Source organism: Elgaria multicarinata, chromosome 3, assembly GCF_023053635.1.
Source record: "Elgaria multicarinata webbii isolate HBS135686 ecotype San Diego chromosome 3, rElgMul1.1.pri, whole genome shotgun sequence".
Lineage (NCBI taxonomy): Eukaryota > Metazoa > Chordata > Lepidosauria > Squamata > Anguidae > Elgaria > Elgaria multicarinata.
Genome location: NC_086173.1, coordinates 99,927,971 through 99,948,168, shown reverse-complemented (window position 1 = coordinate 99,948,168; position 20,198 = coordinate 99,927,971). Strand labels below are relative to the sequence as shown.

The following is a 20,198-nucleotide window of genomic DNA, read 5'->3' as shown; positions in this document are numbered from 1 at the left end:
ATCAGGAGTGTGCAATTTTAGCAGCAAATCCCTTGTCACCGTCATAGGTTACTCTGGAGTATGCCCAACTATATGGAGCCAGGAAGTTTGTGATGGAAACAGCCAGGTAGATTGCTTTTTCTCTTTTCTCTTTTCTTACCATGACCGTGCTGCTTAGGGAGTCAGGAGCAGAAAACTGGATGCCATGTAGAGAATAGTGATCTCTTTCTTGGAAAAAGGGGAGCCCAGCAGCAATGTGAAACGGCTTATCTCGATTCGACCTTCTGTTAAAACTAGAATAAGATTTGTTAAGAAAGCCCAAGAATTATTTTGTTTCATTTAAATTCTTAGGGCGTATGCATATTTTAGAAGGTCATGAACATGGTTAAGATTGGCTTATTTATTATTGGGGTGAAGTGGGGGAGAGATCATTCCACAGATCTGATATCTCCAGTGATGGAAGTAGAGTAGTAGTGCAATCCTATACGTGTCTACTGAGAAGTAAATCCCATTGAGTTTAATGGGATTTACTCCTAGGTGAGCATGTATAGGTTTGCAGCCTAGACCTTTTGCAGACATACCCTTAACATAATAGTGGTAGCCTGTTGTTGTATTCCATAATTAATATTTTCTGTATTTGTCTGTTCCCACTCACTTTTTACCATTAGCTCTCTCTCACTCCTCTTATCAGTTGCCCAAAAAAAGTCAAAGAAAAGGATGTGCCTGGGAACTAAAACTTGTCACCCTACTGGATTCTAAATACAATGGACCTAATCATGAACTTGGCTATTTGAAAACATTGGATTAGTATTTTGCTGCTTAAACTATTGTTAACATCTTTTTGATATGTTAAAAGGGGGTTGCAATTAGGCCATCTGAAGTGAGTAACTGGCAGTGTCGCATAACAAATAAGCTCATATTTATTTATTTATTTATTTATTTATTTGCTTTCTGTGCCACTGAAAAACAAAACTGTGCAGCTCGGACTGCCTTTGGCCAGCTGAAGGCGGTCCGGTATCACCTTACCTATTCATGCTTTCTTTCTGCTGTTTTCTGGTACTGATGCTCTTAAAGGACTTGGAGCTGACAATGGAAGAGTTTGTGTTGGGGTAGTGGGATGTGTGTTACTATGTCCCTTGAGGGTTTTTCTCAAACACTGCGGATTCTTTTGTCACCAGGAGCTTACACCAGTTTTCTAAAGCTGAGTCAGTGCTTTCTGCACACTGAAATGCCAGATTCCGCAACAAAGGAACTCTGGGTTGTTTACATAATTCTGGCAACAGATTCTCTACAGTGTAGTGGTTAGGGTTAGACTTAGGCCCTTTCTACACCTAAGGATTATGCCTATGGCCATACTACCTACCTAAGGATTATCCCAGGAAAATAGAGGGATCATCCCTGCCTGCTCCTGGGATCATTTGCATGCACAGGGATGATCCCGGGACGATCCCAGGGGAAAAGGCAGGTGTAGAAATGGCCAAAGACTAGCAAGAAAACTTGGGTTCTTATCCCTACTGAGCCATGAACCTCCATCTGTGATCTTGGGCTGTCCCCGATCTCTCTGCTGAATCTCCTTCAACGGTTTAGCTGTGATCCTAATGTGAACCCAATGTGCTGCTCTTTGCTCTTGGCAGGAGAGGTGGGATATAAGCATAAGACCTAAGACATTTCCTTATCTCTGTTTATTTGGAATTTAGATTATTCCAATGTTTTACATAGAATCATAGAATCACAGAATAGCAGAGTTGGAAGGGGCCTACAAGGCCATCGAGTCCAACCCCCTGCTCAATGCAGGAATCCACCCTAAAGCATCCCTGACAGATGGTTGTCCAGCTGACTCTTGAATGCCTCTAGTGTGGGAGAGCCCACAACCTCCCTAGGTAACTGATTCCATTGTCGTACTGCTCTAACAGTCAGGAAGTTTTTCCTGATGTCCAGCTGGAATCTGGCTTCCTTTAACTTGAGCCCGTTATTCCGTGTCCTGCAAGGAAGGCAAGGCGTAATCCCAGGGGATGCAGAAGGAGAGAGACACTCTGGTGCTGGTTTCAACTTTGCAGCACGAGTAGGAGTGTTTTAGAGAATGCAGTTCTTGGTAGGGAAAAAAATGGAGGACTTTTTAGTTATTGCTTTTTCCCCCTCTTCTCCACTTTAATGACAGGGGACCAGGCCTGGCATGGGGTGGATGAGAGAATAGGTGTGTGCAGTCTTTCTCCTTGATCACTGTTAACAACACAGACCCCACATCGATGAGGTTAGGGGCTTAGGTCCAAGGGCATGACTTGCAAATAAGGTTGAGATGTAGAAGCAGTGGAGGCTGGTTGTTCCGATGTCAGTGGGGTGAAGAACCATGGATAGCTTCTTTAGAGTTCTGAATGGTTCTGACTGAAACCCAAAGCAGAATCACTGCTCCACTGATATCGGGGCCACCAGCTTCCACTGGGCAGAGCACTTTTGAAATTAGGCTGAGAGCTGCATGAAATTAGTTTGTGGACCACATGTCCACCCCCAGTCTACAAGTGACACTAAAAGTGCTCTTTGTACAGATGAAGGGAGTGTGTGCTGTGATCAAAGTGGGGTGGAGAAAGAGGGCAAGGAGGGTGTTTGGGTGCAGGGAATCACACGAGAGTCACAGACTCTCAGCCCAACCTACCTCATAGGGTTGTTGTTGTGAGGATTATGTATGCCGCCTTGGGTTCCTTGGAGAACAAAAGGCAGGATATAAATGCAATAAATAAATAATAAATAAAATGATCTACAAGAGAGAGGCAGTGAAGAAAAATTCCAGAGATGGAATTAGGTTTGAGGTTTCCTGCAGTGGAACATCCTGACACTCTTATGGTATCAAGCTACAGTGTGAGTCATATTTCAGTGGGGAATTGTGTGAGCAACTTTGCGTGCTACTGAGAGTGCCATCAGATGGGGGGAAATCACATTTCCCTACTGTCGCTATGGCCTCCTGCTGCTGTCCCAATGACAATTTCTTTACACGGGGAAAGAAAGAGGAAGCAACAATGACCGTGTGGCCCATCTAGTGGGCATTTTTATTGTGCTGCTTTTCCTGCACACAGCAGGAAACGGCGGCGGTTTCATTTAAAAAAAAATAAGTTGGATTTACTGGGGTCTATTTGCTCATGGGAAAAAGACCAGAAGGGGTGGGAGATGCATGCCAGGTGGACGTTGTCATCAAAAGGACAAACGAAAAAAAAACATGAGTGGGAAAAAACATGAGTGGGCAGTAACAAGTGTGTGATAAAACGCTCGTTTGATGGTGCCCTGAGGTTAGCATTCTTGGTCTCTTTGGTGTCGAGATGTTCAAAGTTGAAGCTGGGTCCTGCTGCCCATCTCTTTATTGTGTGATCCGTGCACAGATGAAAGGCCCACACTATATGTATGATTTCATTCTTGTGATTAGAATTTCTTAAGGGTAAAGATTCTTTGTTCATCTAAATGGGTTGATGCACTTGTGCAAGGATAGGAGTACTCAGATTCTACTGAGATATACCAACAGGTGGAAAAGTAGGACCTTGACCGGTCCGTGGCTGCTCCAGCGTTGTGCCATCTTGCAAGGTGACCTGTGAAAGCATAAAGGAAGATCCGCCAGTGGTTCAAAGGGGATGGCAACTCATATTTCCCAGCTCCCCACACTCTGCTGCTCCCAAACCAGCATCAGCAGTGGGGAATGTACTTCCTCTCCAGTTACAAAAGGAAGAGGCACGTGTGTCAACAGTTTCCAGCAGGATTTGGTGCCATCCCAAATGGACTTCCAGACAATACTTGACTAAAGACTGATCTTTAGATATTGACATTGAGTAATTCTAGTTAATCATCTTGTGGCTGAGATAGGTGAAATTTTATACACGTGCCTACCGTACTTGACTATTATATGTACACCAATGTCTGTGTTTCTCCCCTAGGCTGCTTCTCTGTGCTAACCCTCTGGTATCATTGTTTGATCAACTGATGTTTCTTTGTAGATACAGCACCCCTAAAGAGGCCGGCCTCAGGAAATCCCATCTCCACAGTGTGGCCTGCTGCTCATCTGAAAGTGAACGTGTCAGGGAAGAAGGGAAGGTGCTCATTTTGAAGCGCAGAGATGAATTCCACTGCGATCCCCATCCAGACGGAAATGGTAGAACTGGTGCCGAATGGGAAACACTCAGTGTTAAATGCCTCGTCCATCCCCTCCATGGGAAATGACAGGTAAGTCATCACTGACACGAAGGCCCAGGACTATCGGAAGAACCAGATTGCTTGACTAAAGTTAATTCAGTTTTTCCTGATATAAGATCTTCTTCCTTTTCAAGAGAAAGGGGAATTACAGCCACATTTACATCCTAGCCTATACATACTTGTCCAGTCTCCCTCATACCAAGCTGCACTGCTATTTTCCAGTTCTAGACTCTCCATCTGAACCCCAGCTGTACAGATGGTACGGAATCCTGAGTGGAAGATACCTCCCCTGAAATTTGAATCCTTTCAACATGTACAGAACAATGTCAATTTACTCCTGACCATGATCCCAGCCACCATTCAGTCAACAATAGCTTGTGGACATGTAAAACATTGGAATAATCTAAATTCCAAATAAATGGATTGCTGCTAAGAGAAGATCAACGAGAGAGCAGGCAATGAATTTAGATAACCAGGACACCAGTATAACTAAGGCCTTGAGATTATACAAAAAGTGTATAAATGCATACCTGTTTCTTATTTGTTGTGTGGTGCCTTCAAGGTTGCAACCAGATAGGAAACTCTCAGGGCAGCTTCAGTTATGAGGATAACATATTTTCCCACCACTCGAAGTTGCATTACATTGTAATTGTGCAATTATAATTCTTCCCCCAGATAGTGCATTCACTGCTGTTGTATGGAATTGCTGAGAGGCACAGATCAGTTTTGGGGACATTGTTACTAAGGTGTGATACAGCTTTCTGCCTGCATACCTGCATCATTTTATGAACCTTTCCATTTTTATATTTTTATTTTTGTAAGTGTTGTGCTCCACAACTGTAGCATGGCAGTCCAAGAGGCTGTCTAAATGCTGAGAAAGCCCTGGGGTGGGTGCGCAGTGGCGTGGTGTCACTGCAATCCCACCCCCACCCCTGGGGCTTTCAGCTGAAAATTTACCCTGGATTTACCCTGACTTTTTTCTCTGAGCGAGGCGAGGACATGCAAGACAATGTCAAGACAGCCCCAAAGCCTCGCTCCAGAGTTGCAGTGGAGGCATGGCTGTGAGATGCCTGGGAAGGCGACCTGCGATTGGTCGCCTTCCACCAGGAAGAGGGCAGGGGCGGCTCTGGTTCCCAAATGAACGGCCAAAACCCTTGTGCTCCCTCCCCAGCATCGGGATTACCTGACACCACCCCAGGGGACAGAAAGTGCAGGGTTTCCCAGGGATGTGGCGCCAACACGGCACCGTGAGGACCCCCCCCCCCAGATCTAGCCAGGGTTGTTGTTGTTGTTTTTAAGAGCTCTGCAATGCACACTTCTCCTGCAATGCTTTATTTCTTCATCAGATTTGAGGTTGTTTTCACCATATAGATGAGCTATCACACTGTGGTCAACCATGAGGGACTTGTCGGTGCACACGGCAAAAGCTAAAATATAATGTGGTCATGGTTTGACTGATTGTGTGGGGAAAACCCTTGGTTAAAGAAGATTCTAATATCTGCCCAGGTTGGCTGAGCAAGCAGCCATCGTAAGAACAGTCCTGCTGGATCAGGCCAAGGTCCCTCTAGTCCAGCATTCTGTTCATACAGTGGCCCACCAGCTGCCCATGGGAAACCCACAAGCAGGACAGGAGTACCAGAGCACCTTCTTGCCCATGTTCCCCAGCAGTGCCATACAGCGATCAGAACTAATAGCCATTGATAGCATTTTCCTCCAGGAATTTCTCCAGTCCCCTCTTAAAGCTATCCAAATTGGTTAGAATCACTACATATTGTGGTAGTGAATTCCACAGATTAAAATCAGGTACAGAAGAGGTAAGTCTGCAGAGCTGCACAGAGCTGCACAGTTGCCATCCTATGGACCAGATCTATGGACCAGATTTATGAATATGGAAATTTTCAGTAGGAAGCTGCTTAGTTTAACAGAGTTTGTCTTTCCCACTGTCTTGTTCCAGATTTGATGATAACCAGGCAAATCTGCCCGAGAGGGAAGAGTTCCTAACACATGGTGTTGAAAAGAAACAGACCCATTTCACAGATGTAAGTTGTGGTGCATAGATCTGGGCTTTTGGCTGCAACTTGGATATTCATCCAGAACTATCTGTACAGTACAGGGGCTCAGACCTCTTGATTGCTTTAGTTGGGGGCTATCAAAGCAGTGGGGGGGGGGGCGAGTCCAGTGTATATTCTGCAAATGGGTTGGACAACAGCCATGCCAATCCATTCCAGAAAGTAATCCACCAGTCCAGGAACAGGCAGCCTCTGAGCCAGGGGAGGGGAAACTCAAGCCAGGGGCCAAATCCAGCCATTGGGGGAATCCCAGTCTGGCCCTCTGGGGCTCCCCAGATAGCCACGCCTCCTTCTGCCCCTCCCCCTGCCCCTCCCCCAATCATGGACCATTGGGTGGTTTCCTGATTTTGTGCAGCTTTTCCACCATTCTAAGACATTGAGATACCTCTTCTAAGTCTTAGTATCTGGCAGTGAGAGCTTTGAGCTAAAATATGTGGGGGTTTGGGGGTATTTTGGCCCAGCCCTTTTTGCCTTTTGCCCCACAACCCACGGCCCCTGAAAGCTTCTCTGAAATTGAACTCGGCCCTCGGGCTGAAAGAGGTTCCCCACCCTTGAAGCTGAATCCAGCCTTGACAGGGATCCATTTGACCCATCTGTCTTCAACTCAAGAGCCAAGCTAGGTGTGTGTGTATGTGTGTAATGGAAGGAGCGGTGGCTGTGGCTGAGACAACACCGACTTGGCAGAGCCTGCCTGCAGGAGGACGCAAGCAGGTTGAGGGCTCTTCTCTAATTGGCTTCTAGAGAAACAGGTTGCAAACCAGAGTTCTAGGTCCTGCACCTGGAGTTCATTGCAGCGAGGAACAGGTTTCCAGAGCAAGCTTTGGTATTCACAGGAGTCACTCACAGCACAACTCATAGTAACAAACATAGGGACAGGAAAAGGTGGAAGTGGCTGGAGAAGCACAGCAGCAGCAGCAGCAGCCGCCACTCCTTCTCCAGCCGTCTGTGGGTGGGGAGAATGGAGTAAGCAAGTGAGGGAAGGGTCCTAGGCTGATGACTGATCCTGCTGAGAACTCAGATTCACTCTCTCTCTTTCTCCCTCTCTTACTTCCCTTGCAGTTTGAAGGCAAGACCTCCTTTGGGATGTCCGTTTTCAATCTCAGCAATGCCATCATGGGCAGCGGAATCCTGGGCCTGGCGTATGCTATGGCCAACACCGGCATCCTCCTCTTTCTGTAAGTGCCACGCCCAACCTCCGAATACCTCTAAATGCGTCCCCCTAAATATAGGTAGTGTTTTGAACTTATGTACATTGATGGTGCTATATAAATAAATAATAATAATAATAATAACTTAACATGTTGCCTCATAAAGCAGGTATTAATGTTGCTGCTTAATTAGGGTGACCATATGAAAAGGAGGACAGGGGTCCTGTATCTTTAACAGTTGCATAGAAAAGGGAATTTCAGCAGGTGTCATTTGTATATATGGAGAACCTGGGGGAATTCTCTCTTCATCACAACAGTTAAAGGCGCAGGAGCTATACCAGAGTGACCAGATTTAAAAGAGGGCAGGGCACCTGCAGCTTTAACTGTTGTGATGAAGAGGAAATTTCACCATGTTCTCCAAATATACAAATGACACCTGCTGAAATTCCCTTTTCAATACAACTGTTAAAGATACAGGAACCCTGTCCTCCTTTTCATATGGTCCCCCTATGCTTAATGGTTCCTCAGTGCAATGAAGGGCTGTTTGGACCTTTCTGCCTGACCATTTTCCTGCTCTTTCCCTTCTGCTTTTATTGGGATGTCAGTTTTGCACATGGTGAAGCTACATCTGACCAGCTTACTTTCCATCCTTGGAATTATGTTCACTTCTTTCTCCATCCATTTTCAGTCAGTGAACAAACAACACCATATCTCACAGGCAAATTCAATTCCAAGCAGGTTGCTGCTCAAAAGAAGAACATCACCTCTCTCCCCCGCCCTCCACTTTTTTTAAAAAAGGGAAACACCTCTGGTTTCATACATAACTTAGTGGGCCCAGTTCAGATGTAATGATCTCAGAGGGATGCAAGATTAACATATACAGAAAGTATATATCCTGGCTTCTCACAGGATGTATTAAACAAAGAGTGTCCCTTAAATTGCCCCTACATATATTAAAGAAAGGTTTTCCTTTAAATTGCATCCATGGCAGTGGAATCACGTGTACTGGATTGAGATCCTTCCTTTGCCACTCAGCACTACATTGGGAGGATAGTTTATTCTTGATGTTCCTTAGCACATTTCTGTATTTGGAGATGGAGAAGAAATATATGTGTGGCATGTAGGATAGATAGGGAGAAAATGGTAGTCCTCTTATGCAGAGGCAATTATACTGATAAATGCATTGAAGACTGTGAAGTCAAAGTTCAATCATTTCTGCTCTATTTTAGGGCTAAAATTCACGTGTGTGTGTGTGTGTGTGTATAAAAAGATTTTTTTAAAAAACGTGTCTCTGAGCTCTCTTTCTAAATTGATATCTTTGGGATTTACACAGTACAAACATGTAAAAAGTTGAATGTTTTGGGAAGTGCGAAAAAGAAAAAAGACATAGGTCCTGTTCAGATGACATGCGAATCAGCAAATGGTTAGTGAGCATGTTTAAACCATGGTTAGGAATGGTTCACACGATATTCTAAGCCATAACATTTAGCTCAAAATGTTAACCACTGTAGCTTAGTGTCATCTGAACAGGTCAAGGGGGGAATCCGTGTTTCCAATGCAGTTTAATGGCTTCATGATAGTAAAACCATTTGCATTGCCTTAGCAGTCCCTGTTGAAGGGTCAGCCAATGCACACCCACACAAAATTAGGGTTACACCTAAAGTATGATCCCACACTCTGTCCTTGGATCAGAGAACAGCAATGCTGGATGAGTTTACCCCACATCGATACCCCACATCGATGCCCCACATCGTCGTTCCTGCCGTTAGGAGAAACTGCAAACCAAGGATTGGGATGCAGCTGGACACTCGGCCTCACTGAGGCCGTGGACTCTGACAGCTTACGGCCACTGGGTAGAAAAGTCAGGCTCTGTGTCCTTACTCTGTTTAACGCTGAGCTAAGGTCACGGGCAAGGGTGGCTCCTGAGTCAGAAGACAGCTGGGCTGGCAGCACAAGAGGAAGAGACAAAGCAAGTTTGTTAGGCTCCTACTCCGTGGGTAGCAGCAGGTGGGCTGGGGCAGGTTGGGGTCTCCTGCCTAGGGGCAAGCAGGACTGTAGTCTATTGATGATTAGGGGAGGGTGGTGATGGGGCTGAGGCAGTCAGGCTCCCTGGTGTGGGCTGCCTCAATGGTTCCCATGCTCCTTCCTTTCTTCCTTCTCCAGCCCCAAAGCCAGGAGAGCCTGGGGCCTGGGCAACAGTGCAGAATGCACCTCTTTGACCGAGGGAGCTGGAGGAGGGAATGTCAACTCCGAAGGGGGAACCGTGGGCAGAGACCCCAGGGCCTCTGCCTCTCCTGTGACACTTAGCGTGCTGCCGGCATGAAACAAAGCTCTCGTAGGGGCAGCGGCGCTCCTGGCTGCAGCAAGAGAAAGAAGCGGAAAGAATAGCAGTTGGAAGTATACCGATGGAGGGGGTCCTTGCAGGTGGCTCTCAGCCCTCTCTGGGCCTTGTTGTAGGGGCACCACCTCTGCCTCTTGCCAGTGCCCCTAGAGAAAGGGGAAGGCGGTAAGGTGGTGCTTGACAACGTGGCCTTGCGGAGTGTTTTTCCTCTGGCATTTACTTAGAGGTCCGTGTTGCTATCTGGGGCCTGAAAAGCTTGTGGGATCGAAGGCAGGGCCAACTCCTGGCCGCCTGTGAGGCCTCTTGATAGGTCAGTTTAAACCTTCCGCTCTGTTACTTGGCAGCCCGAAGAGCACCGCAGCTGACAGGAGGTATTGACTTTCCCCCCATTTGTGATCGATTTCCCTCTTCTCCTCCCCTTTCCGGGATATGGCCACCACTCACAACTGTGCAAACAAAGCAGCAGGCAGAGGCAGCTGCCTCCAGCAGGGTTCTTTTTCTTTTTCTTTATAAGCCTCAAGCAATTCCAGGAGAAGGAAGAAAAGAAGCATCCACAGCCATTGGGAACAGAAAGCAGTCCATGGTGGAAAGTCGACACTCACACTTGTTGAGAATCATGGCATCATTGGTCCAGGCACTGTACAGATAATTCCAAGGAGGAACCAAGGAAAGGGAGGCCTCCTTCTGACACAGTGCTGCCAGTGTGGGATGGTCCAGTATGGTTTCTTCCTGCACTGCCAGGCAGTGGCAGCTGGTGCCTTCAAAAAGTGGGGGTGCCACAATCCCCTAACTACTCTCGCCACGCCGTCCCTTGTCTCCACTTACCCAAAGCTCCTCCTCCTCTTAGCACCCATAGCATCCATCCCCATCAGCCATGATAACTGCTCAATGGAGCTTCCCTGTTTAGAGGCAGTATACCACTGCATAACAGGAGCTAGGGACCGACAACAAGGGAGTGCTGTTGTTTTGATGCCCTTTTCATGTCAGTTTCCCAGAGGTCTTTGGATTTTGGACTACATGGAGAACCGGCCTCAAGGCCAATGGCAACAACATCTGTTGGCCCAAGGGCTTTCCTGGCAAACTGTTGCACCAGCAAATGCTGTTGCCATTGAGCTAGAGGTCAAAGTAATTTATCATAACAGTAGTGTTGAATAGAATAGTGCCCAATATCCTTTTCAACAACAAAATGGTGCTTATTCCCAAGTAAATGTTTTTGTTTAGCATTGAGGTAGCAGAAGCAAACTCCATTTTATTCCTGTAAGTCATGATGGTGCTATAATTTAGGATGCAATCCTATGGATGTCTAGACAGAAAAACATCCTACAATTCCCTTGCTGGCTGAGGAATGCTGGGAGTTAGTACTTTTTTTCTGTCTAAATATGCATAGCATTGCTCCCTTAAGTGAATTTACATTGTGAAAATGTCCTTTGTCCTGTAGCCTCCTGCCTCACCTTAGAAGCAGGGCCTCTAAGATCTTCTCTCTTAGAGTATGGGACCAGTTGTGGCTCAGCATATGAGAACCGCAAGTCACTCCACAGCAAGCAAGCAAGCAAGAAAGAAAGAGTACAAAGCAGCAGTGAGGGCTACCACTCAGTGGCAGAACGCCTGCTTTGCATGCAAAAGGTCCCAGAGTCCCAAAAAGGTCTCCAAAAAATCCCCAGCTTCTCCAGGTAGGGCTGGAAAAACTCCTACAGGACTCTCTAGAGAGCCAATCAGTGTCGACAATACTGAGCTAGATGGACCAATGCTCTGACTTGGTATAAGGCAGCTTCCTGTGTAGGTGCTACCACCACAACCTCTCCTTCCTTTTGATGGCATTTGTACTTTGCCAGTGCTGTGCAGGTTGAAAACCTGTACTTTTTATTTTATATGAATACTGGCATTTGTGGGATCCTGCGTCTGCTGCTGAATTTGGCATTGGGACACTGGATTCAGTGCTGCGCTGCACATACTTCTCTCTGAGCTCCATCTCACCAGCAATTTATCACACTCTCACCATGCCTGGTATGTGTCTGTGCAGCACGGTACTCACATGACGTCGTCCCTGTCCTGCGCTCATCTCGCCTCTTCCCCTCCCTTTTCTGTCTCATTCTGGAGCAGGGAAAGTCTGTTTTTTCCCCCCTCCATGCGCAATAAAACTGCTTCTCTGTTGTGTGTATTGCTGTCCTTGCACTATATTGGACCATCCCGGTTTTTGTTGGGTGTGTGTGTGTGTGTGTGTGTGTGTGTGTGTCGAAGGGCGGTCTTGCTGACAAAAAAGGAGGGTGGGGCAGTTCTCCGCTCAGCTGCCCAAACCCGTGAAGGGGGAGGGAGAAAGGGTGCCTGAACACCCCGCGGAGAAGGCGAGTTTGGCTGCCGCCACCCGTGCCCAGACTCAGTCCCATTCAACTCTATGGTTCTTACTCTTGAGTAGGCGTGTCTAGGTTTCCTGACCAGAATAACGTTGGCTTCCCGTTGCCGTGCCAACATTGACCACAAACTTCTCCAAAAACTATTTGTAATATTTTCTCTGTTTAATATGATCTTAGGAGAAAGCATAGTGTGTTGTTTTACCGTAATTGCATAGTTTCAGGCTGCCGTACTATTGTATTTGTGCAGAAATAAAAATATATATAAAAAATTAACTGCAGGGGAAGGAGAATGTAGGGGGCGGAGCAGGAGATTTCACTAGAACAGTAGCGATACAGAGATACATGAGCTGAAATAGCGCAACAGTGCACAGATGCGAAAGTGCCCTGCACTAGACTTGCTAAGGAAATGGAGGGGGAAATTGGGGACTCAAGGTGTGTGTGGGGGGGGAATAGGTGTGATGGAGCTCTATGTGATTGTCTGATCTTCTATTCTTCTGCCCTCCACCAAGTTTTCGGAGTTCCATCTCTCTCATGCGCATGTTTACAAGGCTAAGACGGAATAGTGCTTAACCCCAGTTGTGTTTGTGGGTTGCGGTGGCGTTCCTTTGCTGGAGTGATCTGCCCTGTGCTTCAGAAGCTGCCTGAGGCTAATGCATGAAGCTCTCGTTCTCTGTGAAGTGTTTGGCCGTTAAGGCAATGCTTGGCCTTGCACAGCCCTCCCAAAGCCTGGGGAGCAATTCAGTGCTCAGTTACCCTGTGGAGAGTCTCTGTTTCGTTGCTTGACAACGTACGGCTGGGTTCAGCCGGGGACGGTGCTGAGGCATCCAGGCTGTGTCCTCAACCTGTCAAGCCACGGTCTCTTTAGCCAGGGCACAGCACGTCTCACTCCAAACAAAACGAACATGGGCACAGTTTCTGAGCTGGTCTTCTGCTGGAGAGGAACCACACTCATCTTCCTTCCCTACTCGAGGCTTGGCCGATGTCACCTGTTTTGAGGAGTTGTTCCTAATTTTGGGATACGACCAGTGGAGGCTGGTGGCTCTGAGGCCAATGAATAGCTCCTTTAGAATTTGGACTGTCTCAGACTGAAAACTGGAGCGGCTTCACCGCAACACCAACATTGGAGCCACTAGCTTCCCCTGGGTATGACTGTCCTGTCAACTGGATGGATGTCCCTTATTTCAGAACGTTCTTCAAATGGATCTGCTTAGGGGCACCCAGTGCTCTCTTGGCTTGGTGTTTTAGAGCACAGAGCTTCTTCTATTGCTAGAACCCTGCATCAAGACCGTGCAGCCTGTCATGCAGATTGCTGAACCTATGCTGGTTCCACTTCCAACCTTGGGTGCAAAGTAGCTGAGGAAAGATAGAAGGAAGGAACTAGTGAAGGCTGTGGATAGGTTGGGGTGTGAACCACAGAGGCAGAAGTTATAAAATAATGCATCTGAGGCCATAAAATCAGCCTAGGTTCAACAGCAGTCCAGACAAATTCTAGACTCTAGACCTCAGCGATGGGGAATCTCAGATCCTCCTGGGAACCCAGTCCAGCCCTCTGAGGTTCTCCGGAAGGCCATGCTGCTCCCCTGGCCCCCAGACCCTTTCCCACAACCATTGATCTACTGTGAAAGGTTGACATGCCTCTCCTAAATCTCTTCATTACTGGCACGAAGAGCTTTAAGTTCTAATGTGCTTACAATACGGCCACTCATGTGGATGGCTTTAAAAGGGGACTGCTGGATTAGATGGACCCTTAGTCTGATCCAGCAGGGCTCTTCTTGTGCTCATATGTTCTTTTGCTGATTTTTTTTTTTTTTTACTTTCTGTCCCTCCCCCTTTGCCTTTGCCCCGCTCAGCCCTGGAATGGAACTTCTCCAGACTTCAATTTGGCCCTTGGGTTGAAAGAAGTCCCCCCCCCCCGCCCAACCTGGTGCCCTCCAGATGTTTTTTGACCACAAATTCCAGCATTCCCGACCATGCTAGCTGGGGCTGATGGGAGTTGACATCCAAAATGTCTGGAGGAGATAGGATTGGGGAAGGCGGTGCTAGAGCTTCAAAGTACCCTTTACTTCAAAATGCCCATTAGTTTGATGAAACAGATTTTGATCCTTGGACATACGCTCTTCTCTTCCCTGGGAGGGAAACCCAGAGAGAACAGGGAAGTCTGAGGTGCGTGTGGCAGATTATATCGGCATCCCTGCTAATGATGAAGTGCCAGTGCAGCAGCTTTGCAAACTCTGGCTCCACTACACCACGATACGCTCCCTGAGAATAAGTCTACTGCAATTTCAGTAGAGGCTGCATGAATGCGGCCATATAGAACTGTAGCCAAGTGGCTCGCAGTGGTTCCCAATGTTGGGGTTCCAGATGTTGTTGGACTATAATGTCCATAATCCCTGACCATTGGCTATGCTGGCTGAGGATGATGGGAATAATATTTCAGCAACATCTCAGACTGGGAACTGCCAGATGCTTTGCTACCAAAGCAATTTAATGAAAAGGGCTGGCAGCTGAATGTAATTCCAGCACAGCGGTGGTGTTTGTGGCTCAGGCGCATGACACACATGCATAATATTGTTTGCAGAGATTTCCTGGAGCTCTCTATTAAAAGTAAAGGAATGTATGTATGTATAAAAGTAGACAAAAACCATGATGAAAATAGGTACAGACCAGAAAAACATGCAGCCAAGAAAAATGAAACAAGCAGCTATTCAGGATAGTTGTGATTCAGGCTTTGAACTTGGAGACCTGGAAAGGGCAGTCACTAACAGCCATATGCTGGCCCTGCATCTTTACAGATCGTGGTTGGGAAGAGCTCCTTCAAAAGAGAGGGAAGTTGGCAGCCCAGTCCATGTTTACTCAAGGAGAAGCTTCCAAGAGCTGTGCTCTAGGGAAGTGTGCAGCCTTAAATGTGCATGATCAGTGGCAATGTTCGCTCTCCTGGTTACCCATATAAAGTTATTGAGCACAACGAAGTCTAAAGCAGCTATAGTGGCAATGGCCTTCCCTCCCACTTTCCTATCACTGTAACTGCTTGGAAATTCAGAATACGAATGAAAAGCATGGGTGTTTCGGATCAGAAGTGCTGAACTTTTGGTGATATATTTAGCTGTTTTCGCTTTCTGTCACACTGTGCAGACAATGGCCCTGATCAGACGTCATGCTAAGCCATAATGGTTAAGAGTTTTGAGCTGGCCATGACAGCTTAGCATGTCATGTGGAGGGCGTTTTCCCTAAGCATGGTGGCTGCCACCCTCACTAACCACATGCTGCATAAAGGTTAGTGGCCCTAACTATGACTTATTGTGTCATTTGTCAGGCACCTGGTTAACCAAGCACTGCCATGAAGACCGGCAGCAAGAGTGGCTAAGTTCTATGCCACCATGCGAGATCTCCATGATGCAATCTGAAAAGTGCACAGAGCACAAAGATGTAGAGATGGGCAAATTCATCCATTCTCACCTTGTACCCTGCTTTTCTTTCAAGTTTTCCAAGTTGTTTTGTTTTTTCAAGTTTCCTAATTCATGCATTTGTGCATTCCCCTCAAATGCGTGTTTTCACTTTTTAGCCTATGGAGGAAATGCCCATTTGGGATGTGTGTGTGTGTGTGTATTGAACAGAGGAAGAATGAATGCACCAGTCCTGTAATCCGATCCTTATTTCCCTCCCCCCGCCCCGCCCCCTGCAGCTGGTTGCAGCACCACTGAGGCTGCTGGAATGTGTGACCGACCAGTTGGAAGATTGTAGGCCTCTGCGGGATGGTAGGTGGTTAAGAGTGGTGTGCAGAACATGGTTCCATGGTCGTCTGGCATGAGCACTCAGTGTGATTAGTGCTAAACACCATGCACTGTGGTTAGCTGAACCACACTTCCCCAAGTTATGTCTGAACGGGGCCATTACTTCTCCTTCCCTTTACTCTGGCCCTTTCTACACCTAAGGATTATCCCAGAAAAATGGAGGGATCGTCCCTGCCTGCTCCCGGGATCCCCTGTGTGTCATTTCCATGCACAGGGATGATCCCAGGATGATCCCTGGAAAAAAGGCAGGTGTAGAAACAGCCTCTATGTATGGTGTGAATGTGTGTGAATTTTTGAAACAGGACACTGGAAAGTTAAACACCAATTAAGGTTAAACACCTACAAAGATGAACATTGTGAAGGGCATTGTGCAAGCATAGCCTGTTTCTGGTGGCCATTGTACATTTCAGGCAGAGAACTTGTGATTACGCGACACATTCCAAGGGCAACATGGAAAAGCTGTCACATGGGAATTCTTTCCCGTTCCCCCCCTTTGATAAGGGTAATGTGTAGACCAGGAGTAAGCAACTGGGTGTCCTCCAGATAGTTTGGACCACAACTCCCTAAGTTCCAGCCAGCATGGCCAATGGTCAGGGAGTTTGGGAGTTACACAGACAACCCTTGGTGTAGACCAGTCCTATGACATTCCTTTGAAAGGACATCTAGGACACAATTGTTCATGTATGTCATTCACCCATGGAGCTAAATCGTTGCTACAGACAGCCTCTGAGGCCAAGAATTCAGTGACATCTGAAATACTAGTTCAGCCTTGAATGAATGGCACAGCTATGCAGGACTATAAGAACTAATGCTGGTAAAGCATTGCTAGCCCAGCTGGACAGGGGGCTGATGCCTTTAATGCTCCAGAGCGGGATTAAGCTCCCACTCTGGGCAGCAGGCTGCCTCCTCCTCCTCCTCCTCCTCCTCCAGCAAGACTCTGCTTTCCTCCTGTGTGTGTTTGTACACACAGTTCTTGCTCTGCACTGCACTGCATTGCTCACCTTTGGCAAATGAATTGTTACATAACAACATGGTATTAGAATCGCTAGTGATTGACAAAGGCCTCTTCCTGAGACGTACATCTTCAACAAACCAATGCATGGTGGCTTCCATGTCAGGTTTAATACCCTCAGGTTTAATCATCTCCTTGAGCCTGCCTCTCCTCATCCCAGTCTGAGATGGGAAGGAACTGAGCGTCAACAACTCTCAGGCCCTTAGAAGGAGGAACTGAGAGTAAATAATGTAACCGGATGGCCAAGCTGCAACATATGCTATTTTTGTGCAATAAGTGCATATTTGTTTCTCATTTGTTGTGCATGGTCTAGGCTGCACTTCTGTTGTGGAAATGCACTGTTTTGCTGGCACTGGAAAGAGGGATATTTTGTTCCTCCGCAAAATATGGTTCTTCCTCCGGACCAGCCTTCCTCAACCTGCTGCTTCCCATATGATATGAACATAAGAAGAGCCCTGCTGGACCAGACCAAGGGTCCATCTAGTCCAGCATTCTGTTCCCACAGTGGACAACCAGCTGTTGACCAGGGACCAGCAAAGCAGGATATGAGTGCTACAGCAACTGGTGTACATAGGCTTACTGCCTCTGATACTGGAGGTAGCGCATAGCCGTCAGACTAGAACTCATATATGTTGGATTACAACTCCCATCATGCCCAGCCAGCACAACTATTGATCATGTCATCTGGGGATGATGGGAGCTGTAGTCAAACATCTGTAGAGCACATCTGTTTGGATAAGCAGCCTGCATTCATTACAGCAGCCTTCTCTAACCAGGTGTCCTGCAGCTGTGTTGCACTACAGTAGGGATTCAGCTTGTGTTGGATGGGGTTACACTCCCCCTGAAGACATAGGTTCGCAGCTTGGGTGTACTCCTGGATTCAGCCCTGAGCCTGGATGCCCAGGTTTCATTTGCACAGTTAAAGCTAGAGCGCCAGCTGCGCCCGTTCTTAGAAATGTCTGATCTGTTATTACATCAGGTTTGGTTTTCTGTAATGTGCTCTATATGGGGCTGCCTTTGAAGACTGTTCGGAAACTTTAGCTGGTTCAAAGAACTGCAACCAGATTATTGACTGGGGCTGGTTACAAGGAGCACACAACTCCCCTGTTAAAACAGCTCCACTGGCTTCTAGTCTGTTTCCAGGCACAATTCAAAGTGCTGGTTATGACCTATAAAGCCCTATATGGCTCGGATCCAGGTTATCTGAAAGACTGCATTCTCCCTTATGAGCCTGCCCGTGCCCCGAGACCTTCAGGGGAAGCCCTTCTCTCGGTCCCACCACCATCACAGGCACACCTGGTGGGAATGTGGGAGAGGGCCTTCTTGGTGGCTGCTCCAAGGCTGTGGAACTTCTATCCCAGGAAAGCTAGACTGGCTCCCTCCTTACTATGTTTCCTGAGGCAGGAAAAATATTTTTGTTCGAGGAGGCCATTGGGAATAGTCTGGATCTCTGTTAATGCAGTGGACTTTTTATTGTCATTTGTCTTTTAAATTTTTTAAATGTTTTAACATTATAACTGCTTTAATTATTTTTTAAACTTTTGTATACTTCTTTTTATACATTTTCATTGTATATGTTTTAATTTTGTGAAGCCGCCTTGAGTCCCAGTATTGGGGAAAAGTTGGGATACAAATAACAACAACAACAACTCCCAGTGCTCTTGACCAGGCCTTGCTGGGAATTGCAGCCCAGCACATCTGGAGGGCACCAGGTTGGGGGAGGCTGCATTACATCTCTAGCTGCTGTTTGGAGTGTGGTTTTCACAAGCATAAACACTCAGTGAATATTGCTTATGATGGGATTAATAACAAGTGATACATCCCAACGACCCCAAGTTGTTACTAAATTATTAATCATTTTTTAAGTTTCAAACATTACAGGGTAGCTTTATATTCTTTGGAGGATGGGTGCTCTTCTCCTGGAGGCTGCCCTCACAGCACCAAGTTGGCACTACGCTACCGCCAAAACCCATGGTATTGCTGCTGCGGGATGGCAGCTAATAACTCCCACTGGGGAAGGCAGTATGGGCTTCCTGGCGGCCATTAGGTTCACTGGGCCCACCCCTTCCCCCTCCTGTGGCTTCCAACGACCAATGGGAAGTTTCCTTCCGCCTGGGAACACCCCTAGCGCAGCACCGGAGCAAGGACAGATGGAGGAAGTCCCCGAATTTCCCGCTGCCATCTTCAGCTCTTTGCCTTGGTTGGCTCCGAAACAGCAGCTGCATCATATAACTGACTCAGCATGCATTTGGAGCCACCCCGGGGCAAAGGCGATGTTTAGACAGCCCCCAGCACACATCTAGTCATTAAAAAAACAAATAACAGTACAGTTATCTCCCTGCGAGAAGTCTCCCCCACCCCACCCTGCCATGTGTGCGCATACATACACACCCACACCCACACCCACCTTGAGGCCCAGGATTGGTGAAAAGGCAGGAAATAATAAATAAATAAATAAATAATTTCATGTGAACAGAATTAAGGGAGACTTTTAGGCAAAAACGTTGTTGGGATATGCTCAGCTGATCCTGCAGAAAACCCTCAGAAGATCAAGCCCAATACTTCTGGCACTGACTAGCATGCTCAATTAGAAAAAGAATTCAAGGTTTCCTCTCCAGGCTGTTCATCTGCATACCTTGGCAACTTGACCCTCTCTTTGGCCATGCCATTTCTGTTACACTACTTTCCTCTCTCCCCTGCTAGATTCCTTTTGACTGCTGTAGCTCTCTTGTCCAGCTACTCCATCCACTTGCTGCTCAAATCCTCAGGGATTGTTGGTAAGTACTGCAAACCTACAGGGAAGCCTCACAGCACCATCTCACATTTGTCCCGAGGCAGAGTCTAAAGGGCAAAGGATGCAGCCACCTTGCTGAAGCTAAGCATGTCTGGATCTGCCAAGTCCCAGATGGGAGACCACCTGAGAGCAACTCCATGGGTAAAATCTAACATAAATCCTACTTAAAGTGGACTAACTTAAGTCCCATTCATTTCATTGGATCTACTCTTAAGTAGGACATATATTGGATTTTACCCTTGGGTTCCATGATGGAAGAAAGGCAAGATATAAATATACTAAATAGCAAATAAAATAAGAATGCGTTGCCTTGCTCTCTGCATTGTGAGCTATTGCCTCTCTGGCCCCCAGTCAAACAACTGTATCTCTGCATGCTGTCTGCTGAGCTCATTCCCAGAGCCAGCAGACAATAGAAGTGGCACTCAGTGATTGTGGAACTGGTTCAGTTTCCTCAAGTTTGACTTTGCTGGTGGTTTAAAACCCTCTTAGTTTTGCTTGATCTCACCCCAAAGGGTATTGCTGTGCTGCCAGACAGTAAAAGTG

At 46.9% G+C, this 20,198-nt stretch overlaps 1 protein-coding gene across 1 annotated transcript in view; it reads left to right on the top strand.

The window, feature by feature from the left end:
• Positions 1-20,198, top strand: part of SLC38A3 (solute carrier family 38 member 3) — an 82,678-nt gene that overhangs the window by 41,263 nt on the left and 21,217 nt on the right. The window contains exons 2-5 of the mRNA XM_063121080.1: positions 3,954-4,179; positions 6,104-6,188; positions 7,278-7,393; positions 19,565-19,638. Of these exons, the coding sequence (XP_062977150.1) occupies positions 4,073-4,179; positions 6,104-6,188; positions 7,278-7,393; positions 19,565-19,638 (382 nt within the window). The 5' untranslated portion in view covers positions 3,954-4,072. The remainder of the gene's footprint in view (positions 1-3,953; positions 4,180-6,103; positions 6,189-7,277; positions 7,394-19,564; positions 19,639-20,198) is intronic.